The sequence below is a fragment of the Carya illinoinensis genome, chromosome 13 (assembly GCF_018687715.1).
Source record: "Carya illinoinensis cultivar Pawnee chromosome 13, C.illinoinensisPawnee_v1, whole genome shotgun sequence".
Classification (NCBI taxonomy): Eukaryota; Viridiplantae; Streptophyta; class Magnoliopsida; order Fagales; family Juglandaceae; genus Carya; species Carya illinoinensis.
The window spans coordinates 9,728,515-9,742,279 of NC_056764.1; the positions used below are offsets into that span (position 1 = coordinate 9,728,515).

The 13,765-nt window shown below is 39.8% G+C and overlaps 1 protein-coding gene across 1 annotated transcript; it reads left to right on the forward strand.

Moving 5' to 3' along the window:
* The first annotated feature begins 1,192 nt into the window (after positions 1-1,192).
* LOC122292681 (E3 ubiquitin-protein ligase RDUF2-like) lies at positions 1,193-2,609 on the forward strand. The gene has a single exon (XM_043101152.1). It carries the CDS (start codon positions 1,332-1,334, stop codon positions 2,448-2,450), a length of 1,119 nt encoding a protein of 372 aa, XP_042957086.1. The 5' UTR covers positions 1,193-1,331; the 3' UTR covers positions 2,451-2,609.
* Positions 2,610-13,765: the final 11,156 nt, after the last annotated feature.

Consider the following 13,765-nt stretch of genomic DNA (forward strand, 5'->3'; position numbering starts at 1 on the left):
CACATAAAGAACAATTAACACATTTACTTTGCATCTCTGTATCTCGTATGGAAGAGAGAATAAAGGGGAAAAGAAGAAAGAAAAGAAAAGATGAAATACAAGAAGATGCTTTAGGTGCATTCTCTCTCTCTCTCTCTCTCTCTACCAATTTATAAGGATCACGAGGTACCATATCACACAGGATTATGGGCATCCTATCCTCCACAAAACAATATATAGACCATGTGAGTGAAGATATGAACTTAAACATCACGCTTGACTATTCATACAAATAGTCTGTGCGCGCAATTCATTCCAGAAGGAGACAACCAAATTCCTAAGCTAACATTTTCTAAGATATTTATATTCCATCGTGTTAGGTAACCATTAGGATTTTTGTTACCTGGATGTTCTGTATGTCAATATACCCCTTGTTCTAAGAATTTTATTTTATAATTAAATATTTAAAAAAAATCAAGTTTTGATCAAAATATTTTTTATAATTTCACTAACAATACAAATTTGATATTAATTATAAAAGTATATGAATTAAAAGATTCTCAAAAAATGGTGATACATAGACACGCAGCGTGACATGATAATTCAGTAGTGTAGCATTAGCACGTTTCCAATCCTAACAAAACAAAATATCTCAAATTTCAATCTGTCTGCCTGTCTGTCTGTCTGTCAGCGAGAGATCCTAATAATCTAGTCGTGTCATGAAAAGCATTATTAGATAAGAGTGGGACCATCCCAAATGAACAAGTTTCCTTTGTCACACGCGTAGACGCGTGTGGTCCATCCACTTCCTAACAGGGAAACCGAATGCCAGCAGACAACTTTTTTTGCCTCGTTTGAGAATCTTCTTCCACCATCGACTCGGCGACTGTTTGTTTGAATTTCAAACTCGGCGTCCCTCATAAATAAATAAAAGTAAAAACCATTTTAACATTCGCCGTCTGGGTCAACGTGGCCGTCCGAGCGAGTGAGTCAGCTTACGCGCCAGCCCCATTTCTCACGTCAAACTATTATTATTTCTTTTTCTTTTTTTAATAAATCTTAAGAAATTTACCACTAGGCTAATTTCTGACTGACTTCCTACAATTCCATCCAATGGCATCTTGACGCGTGGATTTCACTCGTACGTGAATTCTTTTGTCGCAGTTAACCACAGCTCCACGCGGCCGCGTTGCCTTAAAAGCCTTGGCTTCCTTTTACACATTTTCTCAAGCCCATCTCTGTTTTCTTCTCAAGTGTGTTTTCTTTCTCTCAAACCGTGTTTTTTCTCCCTGCTCGCACTCGCCGGAGATCTGAAGCTTCTGAATTCGATCTTACAGTTTTAGTGAAGGGAGATGTCATCGCCTGCGACGTCGTATTGGTGTTACAGATGCACGCGCTTCGTTCGCATGTGGACCCAAGATAACGCCATCACCTGTCCCCACTGCGACGGAGGGTTCATCGAGGAGATTCAGGCCACGCCTTCATCGGATAATCCCCACCGTCGATTCGCAGCCTCCGCCATGTACTTGTTCGGAAACAACGGTCAAGATTCTGATCAGACCCCGAGCCTGGGATCCCGCCGTAGCCGCCGAAGCTCCGGTAGCCGGTCACCGTTTAATCCGGTCATCGTACTCCGTGGGGGTACGGGGGATTCTGCGGGGGATGGGGATGGAGAGAGGAACAGTTTCGAGTTGTACTACGACGATGGTGCTGGGTCCGGGCTTCGTCCACTGCCGGCGACCATGTCGGAGTTCTTGATGGGCTCGGGCTTCGATCGTTTGCTGGAGCAGCTTGCCCAGATCGAAGTAACCGGATTCGGGCGTCCCGAGAATCCGCCTGCATCGAAGGCAGCGATAGAGTCTTTACCCACGATCGAAATTGCGGATAGCCACGTTGGCTCTGAGTCTCACTGCGCCGTCTGCAAGGAAGCTTTCGATCTTGGCGCGGAGGCCCGCGAGATGCCGTGTAAGCACATATACCACTCGGACTGTATCCTTCCCTGGCTTTCTCTAAGAAACTCGTGCCCGGTTTGCCGGCACGAGTTGCCGAGCGAGCGTAACGAGGGTGATAACTCTGAGGAGGAGACGGTGGGGTTAACCATATGGAGGCTACCGGGAGGTGGGTTTGCGGTGGGGAGGTTTTCTGGGGGAAGAAGAGCAGCCGCGGAGAGAGAACTACCGGTTGTGTACACGGAAATGGATGGTGGCTTCGGGGCAAGTGGGGCTCCGAGAAGGGTTTCGTGGGTTTCGAGACGGAGTAGAGGAAGAGAGAGTGGTGGATTTCGCAGGGCTTTCCGCAATTTTTTCTCCTTCCTGAGGTTTAGGCCCAATTCTTCATCTTCGAACTCTGGGTCCGAATCTCGGTCTATGAGCAGAAGCCATAGTCATTCGGGTTCGGTGTTCAGTAGGTATGTAAGAAGGCGGAGCAGCGCTTGGGTTTTGGAGGATCAGAGTAGGAATGGGAGGTGGTGATTTTTTTTCTTTCTTTTCTGGGTATAAATGACAAATTTTTGGATTTTTTTTTCGTTTCTTTTATATATCCCGGTTAACTGGGATCGATATATAGAAAGCAGTGGTCTTTTTGGCTGTACATAGCTTTGAATTTGGCGATAATTTCGATTTGGTTCTTTACTGCATAGTATCTGCAAGGTAAAATGAGTAATGGTTTTGGAAGTTTTACATGAAATGGAGACTTGAGTAGAGCATGATTCAGTTTCAGTTATCATACTGCAGACAAGAAAGCTATAATTCGAGCGAGTTGGAAACTCAGAATGTAGTTCTCAAGTACTAAAATTTGCTACTCCTACCAGCTTAAGGCCGTGGTTGGATAGCCATTCTTTATTTCTTTGATCTAATATGTTGAAAACGTTAGCTTAGGTTTTATATTAAACTTATTTTCATTGGCGATCAATTCCCCAAACTGTTGCTTGGTCTTGCTATCTCTCTCTACCCAACACTCCAACTTTGGGATGTATTATATATCTGAGGTTTGCTGGAAATGGCACCGATATTCAGATGCTCCGAAGGATAGCATCCTTGCAGATTGGAGTAATGTAGTTCATATTATTTTGTTCCCTAAACCTGTATATGGATCATTTAAGAGAGCTGTCTTGTGGCTGTAAACTACGAAATCTGCCATGACGAATTATCAATCAAAACTATATGCCACAGGGCATAAGTGCGGTACGCCTGTCAACTGGAGCTGCTTCCAGAATTGTTGGTAGTCTGATATGAATAATGGTACATACAATACTCTTCATAATACTTTTTATAATGTATGATATAAAATGAGGGCATTTTTATAAAGTAGTGTTATTTTTATACGGTATTTTATAATAATACCTCGTATCTTAAAATATGATCGTGAAATATGTTGTGTTTATCATTTGTCGTCTAATATGCATATGCATAGATGGATGGCTGTCTGAGATAGAGAGAGAAATTTATAAATTTGCTACATTCTTCCCATCACATTTATTTTATAAATATTTTTTTATATATTCTTTTAATATTTTTTAGTTTTATTTTTTTAAAATTAATTGATTTTTTCTACTCATCGTCTATATACTACATATTTAATAAGAGAAACAAATAAAAAAAATTATGTGTGGTATGTAATGTGAGGATAATTGGTAGAATTTTTCATAAATTTTTGGATAGCTCCCTTTTTATATTAAGAGTATAAATATTTGAATTTATTAAAAAATAATAGTGAATTAATATGTTTGAGTGAGTCTTTTAGATTCATTGAGACATATTTAAATGTATGTTGTATTTTGAAATATGTTTAACTATAAAACTTTTTTTTATAGGAAGTTAAAAAATAATAGATTCTATCAATGATTAGTTTGTTGTTATGGTGATAGAATAATTATTTTATTTATATATTTTAGAAATAAAAATCCGATCAATGAACATTGTTGAGTTAAGATTAAAAAAAAACAAAATGAAGTTATTTTAGATGAAATAAATTGTGTGTTTGAATGGAGAAGTATATATCCTTACGAAAGTGATGATCTGAGATAGTCTTACTGACCAAACACAAGCCAAATGTTGGGTAAATTTTGTGAAATTCGTGTCTATTTCTCTCCTACAAAAACTCTATAAATTTCAAATCCAGCAAGAAGATGTTACAACAGCCATATGGAACCTGATCAAGCCGGAGAATATCACTCGTTATCACTCACATCAATGGTTGTCTACTTTGAAAAGCTGGTCAAGCACACGAAAAGAAAACGTTTTACTCAGAAATGGTTAGCATCTATGCATTGTTAGAAAAAAAAAAAAAAAAAAAGACACATGCTAGAGAGAAGAATCTTAATAAGTAAAAAGATTATAAAATATATATATCATACTGTTGGGAGCTGTTCTGACACAGAGATGATTCTAAATAAAGGAGGGACGAAATTTAACGTGGTTCGGTAATTGCCTACGTCCATAGCTGCTGTTATTTCACTATGAAATGATTTTTACAGAAAAACTCTCTGCTCACCCACTCTCTACACTGTCTGCACACACGCAGCACACACTCTCTGTTTTTTTTTTTTTTTTTTTTTCTCTACACTCCTCTGCTGCACTCTCTGATGCACACACCAACTGAGCTTTCTCCTATTTATAGGAGAGAGCATCTTACATTTTTTTTTCTTTCGGTGCAATGATTTACGGAGAGAATTGAGGCGTCACTTGTTGCAGACACTGTGCGTGTCTGTGAGTGGCGCCTAATATGCCGAGGAGAGAAACGGTGCATGACTCACTGTTCACCGTTTTGTCTCCATCCGCAACAATCTCCCACTTGGAGACAAATGAGTCTATATATCTTCATAGCAACCATCACAGCAACTTCAAGTCATGCCTTTAAGTACGAAGACCAACTGAAGCTATACACAACTTCAGTTTGTCAGCAGTAACTACTTTTGTAAACATGTCTGCTGGGTTTTCTGCTCCTCGAATCTTTTCAAGTATCAGCTGTCCACTATCGAGAAGAGATCGGATAAAATGATATCGCAACTGTATGTGTTTTGTTCTGGAATGAAAGGCTGGATTTTTTGCAAGAAAAATAGCACTCTGACTATCACTGTGCAGAATGCCTTTTTCATTCTTCTTTCCCAATTCCTCCAAGAATGACTGCAACCAAACCATTTCCTTCACTGCTTCAGTTATAGCAACGTATTCCGCTTCTGTAGTTGAGAGAGCAACAATCTTCTGTAACTTAGAAGCCCACGATACAGCTGTATCACCCAGCGTATACACAAATCCAGTAGTACTTTTTCTGCTGTCAACGTCACCTGCCAAATCAGCATCTACATATCCCTGTAGTTTTAAACCTGCTTTTGTAAAGCATAGTGACGTATCTGAAGAGCCTTGTAGATATCTTAAAATCCACTTGACTGCTTCCCAATGCTGCTTTCCTGGATTACTCATGTACCTGCTCACAGCTCCCACTGCTTGTGCAATATCTGGCCTTGTACAGATCATGGCGTACATAAGATTACCAATAGCAGATGCATAGGGTATTCTGTTCATGCATTCTTGCTCTTCCTCCGTCTTTGGCGACTGATCCTTAGTTAGTCGAAAGTGACTAGCTAAGGGTGTGCTTACTGGTTTTGCCTTGTCCATGTTAAACCTTCTAAGCACCTTCTTTACATACTCCTCCTGCGAAAGCTTGAGAGTATCATTAGACCTGTCTCTAATAATTCTCATACCAAGGATTTGTTTTGCAGCACCCAAATCCTTCATCTCAAACCGCTTTGACAACTGCTTCTTTAGTTCATTGATTTCCTCGATGCTTGACCCTGCAACGAGCATATCATCCACATATAACAGTAGGATAATATAAAAGTTGTCAAAGTTCTTCATATAGCAACAATGATCGGCCTGCAGTCTTGTAAATCCATTACTGCACATGAAGTTGTCAAACTTCCGGTACCATTGTCGTGGAGCTTGTTTTAGGCCATACAAGCTCTTCTTCAGTTTGCAAACTAGATTCTCTTTTCCCTTCACTGAGAATCCTTGTGGCTGGTGCATATAGATGTCTTCCTCCAAATCACCATGAAGGAATGCACTCTTCACATCTAACTGCTCAAGATGTAGATTCTCTGCAGCCACAATTGCCAACACTAGCCTGATCGTTGTCAATTTTACAACTGGAGAGAAAATGTCTGTGTAGTCGACACCTTCTTTTTGTTGAAACCCCTTCATGACCATTTTGGCTTTGTAGCGCTTGCTACCATTGTGTTCTTCTTTAATTCTGTACACCCATTTATTGTGCAAAGCCTTCTTGCCTTTTGGAAGCTTAGTTAGCTCCCATGCCTGATTTGACATCAGTGACTCCATCTCATCTTGCATGGTTTTCTCCCACTTGATCGAATCTTCAATTCGTAGAGTTTCATCATAACTTTCCGGTTCACCACTATCTGTTAGCAAGATGTAGTATAGAGATGGTGAGAACCGCTGTGGTGGCCTAATTGTTCTTGAAGATCTTCGAGTAGCAGTGAGTGGTGTACGTTGTTCGATCTGTGTATCATCATTTTCTTGATCCTCGTTTTGATCAGTGTTGACTCGAGTAACATCAAAGTCAACAACTTCAGGTTTCTTTGGCTGTTCCTCAGATTCAGCTTGTGACTTAGGTTTGTACAGAATCTGCTCATTAAATATCATATTTCTACTTCTGATGATTTTGCGATTTTTATCATCCCAAAATCGATAGCCAAATTCTTCATCACCATAACCGATGAAAAAACATTTTCTAGATTTGGCTTCTAACTTGTTACGATCAGTAGAATCTATGTGAACATATGATAAACAGCCAAAAAATTTCAAATGGAAAAGATTTACCTTCTTTCCGCTCCAGACTTCCTCTGGTAAATCAAACTTTAAGGGAACTGAAGGTCCCCGATTAATCAAATAGGCTGCAGTGTTAATTGCATCAGCCCAAAAACATTCAGGCAATCCTGAATTCAGCCTCATGCTTCTGGCACGTTCGTTGAGAGTTCTGTTCATGCGTTCAGCTACGCCATTCTGCTGCGGTGTCCCGGGAATAGTCTTCTGAAATCTAATCCCATTTGCAGCACAAAATTCTTTGAACCCTCCGTCGATGTACTCTCCTCCATTGTCCGACCTCAGACATTTTAACTTCAAGCCTGTTTCATTTTCAACCATGGCTTTCCACTTCTTGAAAGTATCAAATGTATCAGATTTATTTTTCAAAAAATAAACCCATACTTTCCTGCTTGAGTCATCAATAAATGAAATATAGTACCGCGATCCTCCAAGAGAAGCGACTGGGGATGGCCCCCACAAATCTGTGTGCACCAACTCCAACTTTGTAGATTTTGGAGTTCTACCATTTTTCAGGAAACTAACTTTTTTCTGTTTCCCAAAAATGCAATCTTCACACATGTCGAAATCAATTGATTCCAACTTTGGTAACTTTCCCTTGGATAATAGTACTTTCATTCCTTTCTCACTCATGTGACCAAGCCTTTGATGCCATAGGTTGGCATTTGCATCAGCAATTGCAATAGTATCTCTAATACTTGAAGTCATATATAGAGTACCTGTTTTTGTGCCTCAAGCTACTATCATAGCTCCTTTTGTTATCTTCCACGTGCCACCGATAAATAGTACCGAATGCCCATCAGCATCAAGTTGTCCTACAGAAGTCAGGTTCCTCATGAGCTTGGGAACATGTCGCACCTTCTGTAGCAACCATGCACTTCCATTGGGCAGATTGATTGGTACATCTCCCATGCCTTCGATTTCCAACGCTTCACCATCTGCTAAGTACACATTCCCAAAATCACCAGTGACATAATTCTGCATGATTTCTTGGTGTGATGTAGTGTGGAACGAGGCTCCTGAATCTAACACCCAAGATTCAATTTGATTGTTGACTGAAAAAAGTAAGGCATCTTGGAGATCTTCTGTTGTGGCATTAACAGAGTCATGCTCATTCTTCTTCTTTGCTTCCTTGCAATTATTTTTGAAGTGGCCAATCTTGCCACAATTCCAGCACTGTACTTGTTTTCCGGATCTAGATTTACTTCTGCCTCTTCGGGACTTCGATCTGCCCCGATTTGAACTTCTACTAGCTCCTCTACCTCTCGTCTCGAGGTTTAAGGCAGAACTGGAAGTTGATGCTTCTCCTATATCTCTTCTGCGAACTTCCTCGCTAAGAATATGGTCCCGGATATTTTGATACTTCATCTTTGTTTTGCCATAAGAATTGCTGACAGCTGTTCTCATGGCCTCCCAGCTCTTTGGCAATTGAGCTAGAGCAATCAGTGCACGTACTTCATCATCAAATTCAATCCCCACTGAAGCTAATTGATTGATGATGGTGTTGAACTCATTCAGATGCTGAATAACTGGAGTTCCTTCTGCCATTCTCGAGTAGAATAGCTTGTACATCAAATGCACTTTGTTATTGGCTGATGACTGCTCGTACATGTCCGATAGAGCTTTCATCAAATCCGCCGTGGTCTTCTCCTTTCCCATATTGTGTGCAACTGATCTTGACAGTGTTAGTCTAATGACTCCCAACACTTGTCTATCAAGGAAACTCCAATCTTCATTGCTCATGTCATCTGGCTTTCTTCCTAGGAGTGGAAGATGTAGTTTCTTCCCATAGAGATAATCCTCTATTTGCATTCTCCAGTAGGCAAAGTCTGTACTGTCAAATTTCTCGATACCAACACCTTTAGCTTCTTCTCCAGCCATAACTTTACAAATGAGTTCAAATTCAAACAAACAAAGATCATCGTTGCGTCCGAAACACTCGAATTAGCTGGAAACAAGTCCGGAATGATCCAAATAGTTTGTCAGCACTATTTGATCGTCGCGATGGAACTCCAACTGGCGTGATCTAGCCCAAATTGATCTGCAACACGTGGATGGTTCAGATCCAATGTACTGATGCCGAATCTCAAAATTTCGACTGTACGGATGAGTCCGGAATGATCCAAATAGTTGGAAAGCACTATTTGATATTCGAAATTGGACTCCGAATGGCTTAGATCTAGCCAAAAAACAGATCTGAAAAACGGACGGTTCTGATCTGTCTGGCGCGTGAGATACACGCGCTGCACAGTGCGCGTGGGCAAGGCATGGGCGCGTGTAGTACACGCGCGTACAGTACTGTGGCGCGTGGGTGACACGCGCCGAACCTCTCTAGGGCGCGTGGGTGCGTGTCCCTCACGCGTATTCAACCTCTGGCGCACGTGGGGGCGCGTGAGCGCGTGTGGTTCACGCGTCTTCAACCTCCGGAGCGCGTGGGGCGCGTGAGTTGCAGCAGATGCACGCGCCGATCTTCTAGGGGCGTGTGTAGCCTCGTCCGACCTCCGTTTTCGATTCCATTTGCGGCAACGGATTCGTCTCGACGCGAGGAACACCGTGGAGTTGTCAAAAATTGATTTTGAACAACTTGAATTTTCAGACAGCTCGAACCAGTGCTCTGATACCAGTTGTTGGGAGCTGTTTTGAAATTTAATGTGGTTCGGTAATTGCCTACGTCCACAGCTGCTGTTATTTCACTATGAAATGATTTTTACAGAAAACTCTCTGCTCACCCACTCTCTACACTGTTTGCACACACGCAGCACACACTCTCTGTTTTTTTTTTTTTTTTCTCTACACTCCTCTGCTGCACTCTCTGATGCACACACCAACTGAGCTCTCTCCTATTTATAGGAGAGAGCAACTTATATATTTTTTTTCTTTCGGTGCAGTGATTTACGGAGAGAATTGAGGCGTCACTTGTTGCAGACACTGTGCGTGTCTGTGAGTGGCGCCTAATATGCCGAGGAGAGAAACGGTGCATGACTCACTGTTCACCGTTTTGTCTCCATCCGCAGCACATACCTGCAGAAGCTATCTTGAAAGTAATATTGAAATCCCATGAAAAATATTAGTGGCCAACTCTTTCCCTCCTTCTTCTCACAAAAGTATTAGCTATCAATGCGACAAGCCAATAGACACACATACGTGGAGAGGAGAGGGGATCTAGCCATATATATAGAAGTCTTATGTGGAGTCTTCCTATTAAAAACTCCAAAACCTAATAGGTCTAGAAAAAACAGAATAAAACCCTTGAACTTTTAAACCTATATACAATTAACCACATTTTAAATAGGATATAATCCTATTTTATTAAGGTGCAATAAATTTCAAAATGATCACTTAACTTATTGGGTTTAACCAAAATACCATTATGAGTTATTTATATCTAACATGTTTTTATAAAGCATGTAATTAACAATAGCCCATATTTGAAAATATTCTAACATGCATACCATAAAATATTTTTCCAATTTGTATGGTGGAGTTTGATAGTGAGAATGATCCACCGCTGTAAAAAATTATGTGACTTGATTGAGAAAAAGATATTCGGTCTTGGCTTTTGACAAAATGAGGAAGAGTTTTATTACATACAAGCAAAGTCGCATACTAATCTACGTATCAATACTGATTCCTTCATACTTAAATTTTAAATTAGTACTATTTTTAATAAAATCTACTTTTTATTTAATCACAATAAATTAATATATATATTAGTACACAATTATATTTGTAACTAGATTTTTTCAACGGGAAATGACCAAAATCGTGGCCTTGTTGGTTTCAAAGGAAAAGCACCGACTTTAGAATGTTGGGTGGCGGCTTTTGAGAGGGGCTCTTTGTCTTTTACCTCGTGAAATCCATCGTGGTGGCCGTTATCCGTGGCAGATGTGGAGCTCAAGCAGCCAAGTGCCGGTAGCAGATGCCTGGAAAAAGGTTGCATTTTTTTTAATCTTGCCTATGGGCGAGCTTAAAGAATCTTACATAGCCCCCACCCCCCATTGCGGTCACCAGACTATCACATCCTCCCTGCTGAGGAATTCAAACAAAATCAGTAATGTCCACTAGACCAGACAAATCTATACAAAATGCCCAAAAACCAGAGGTTGATGAATCTGGTCAACAAAGAGAAAAACGGGGTTTTTTTTTTAAGCAAAGCATAAGGAAGGTGTTGGGTATCCCTTTTTTCTAGTGGTTGGTTGTGCAGTAGGGTCAGGTATTGCGTAATTCCCCCAAATATATCCAAACTACTACTGCTTGCGATAAAGTCATATTCCCCACAGATGGACCTTTCGTCCATCCCCACATCTCGGTGGTTCATCTTTTAGCACCAAAATCCGGCCTTAGCTTTTTGATAAATATATTTTTGAGTCCAAATATTCTCTTTGTTTATAGCACTAAATTTAGCAATAGTATTAATGGCCGCAAATGCAGGTCTTGTTTACAACTGTCGGCAGTGTTTTGTCATGCATGAAAATATATAGGCCATCCCGCTTGATCCTGAACAACTTTCAGTGACGTGTTCGAGGCTTAACCAAAGCGAACCCATTTTTTTAAAACTTTTATATATTTGAAAAGCTTAGACTAAGGAGGTGATTTTGTCCCCTCTGCCAGCCAACATAAACAGGACTGTGTTTGACCAATTTGCCAAGAAAATCAGCATGATCCATTTTGGTGTGTTTTTTTAATGACTAGGCATGATTATGTTTTAAGTGAAATAGGGGAAATACTTTGTGACCTTTTACTTGTTTCCCACAATTATAGCTGTTTAGGTGTGAATAAAATGATAGCATAGTGATTGTTTAACAAGACCTTTGGACATTATTAATTTTAAGAGACAATTATATAATAAAATCTTAAAATACAGACTGCTAATTAATTGTAAAGTAACATGGTAAAATTAACTATTTTTTTAAATCCTTAATGGTTACTTCTCATTCATTCATAAAATAAAATGCAAAAGAATTGCATATGTTTACATTCTACCACCAACAGCTTGTAGCTCTAAATTATTACATGGCATTTCTCTGTTGACTATACTTTCAATATCTGCAGGTCCTCTTCAATCCAACAGTATTCATCTTCCATTCTCAAAGCCCTCTTAGCAGCTCATGAGCCACACTATTGCCTTCTTTGTATATGAATTCCACAGTCCAATCTAATCTATGTAATATCTTGCATCTTGTGTTTTCAACAAGCTGTCCCATCCATGTACATATGGCTTTCCTTTCACCCCTTTTATTACTCTTTGAGCATCTCCTTCAAACACCATATCTAGTTCTACCACTAGCTCTATGGCTCTCCATAAAACAGTAGCTTCAGCCAGTTCAGGGCTTCCACTAAATACCTTTGAGGCACACAATGAGAATAGGAGCTCTACCTTATAGTTTCTTGCAGCTATGCCCATACCCAATTTGTTAATTGTTGTATCAATAGCAGCATTGAAATTCACTTTAGTTACTCCCTCATTTGGTGGCTTCCATTTTGTATCTTTCCTCCTCTAAATGTTTAACACCTTATTCTGCTCCACCACATTTCTAGATTCTTGAAAGCTTTTAAAACTTGCTATAGTAGAATTTATAACTTTACTTGGACTGTCAAACTTGCCTTCAAACACCATTCTGTTTATTCTAGTCCATAATCATCTTATAATCATGGCAAACTCTTCTACTTTCCTTTTCTGCAGTCGTGCCTGCATACTCACTCAGATATGAAAGAAATCCCTCTCCTCACAGTTTCACTTCTGAAGGCCACTTTGACTTTCTGCCCCCAAATCACTTGTAGCTGGATAGGTCCATAACACATGTTGTATTGTTTCTTCACCCATGCAATAAGTTGGACATGTAGCAACTTCTTCTGGACTAGGTTCTTCTTGGTAGGCAAAATGCATTTAAGAGCTTTCCACAAAAACTGCTTGGTAGAGTTGGGAACATTCAACCTCCAAATCCCCTCCCATACATGTTTCTGTGCCTGCCTATTAGAGCATTCACCATGAACTTCTTTTTTCATGTCAGTGCATGAATGATATGCACTTCTCATAGAAAATCTTCCATCCTTAGTGAAGCCCCCAATGACTCTCTATCATCATCTCCATTCCTGCTAATTGGTAAGCTACAGATTTGAGCAGCTTCTTCTCTACTAAATATTTCAAAAACCAGCTTCTCATTCCAGCAGTGGATATCCTCAAACACAAGAGTATTGAATTTTGATTTAGCTGCTAGGATACTAACCGGTGATCTCACTTGGAAATTTGCAACATTGGGAAGCCACTTGTGATTCGAGATGAAAATACTCCTACCATTACCAAGTCTCCATACCACACTTGCTTTCAACAACTTTTGTGCTGCCAACAAACTCCTCTGCATAAACGATGGTTTATAACCAAGTTTTGCCTCTACAAATTGGCCATTTCTATAATACTTTTCCTTAAAGATTTTAGCTGCCAATGAATTAGCATTCTGTTGCAATATCCACCCTTTCTTGGCAAGCATAGCCTTATTAAATATACCAATATCTTTGAAACCCATACCACCCTAATTTTTGTTTTCACCCATTTTACCCAAACTCTTCCAATGAATACCTCTTCCTTCCTTTTTACTGCTCCACCAGAATCTTGTTATTATAGAATTAATTTCAATACACAACTTCCTTAGTAACCGAAACATATTCATTATGTAAGTAGGAATGGATTATAAAATAGCCTTGATTAGAACCTCCCTTCCAGCACTAGACAGAAAAGAGTTTTTCCAACTGTTAATTTTCTTCCATATCCTCTCTTTTATGCTTTTGAAAGTTTGATATTTTGATCTTCCAATCACAATTGGAAGACCAATGTATTTTCCATAATCCCCACATATTACTGCACTAGCTTCTTGTAGAATTTTCCTTTGGGTGAGTACACTTCTGTTAGAGTCGAAAAGAGTAGCAGTTTTCTGTCTATTAATTATAATTAA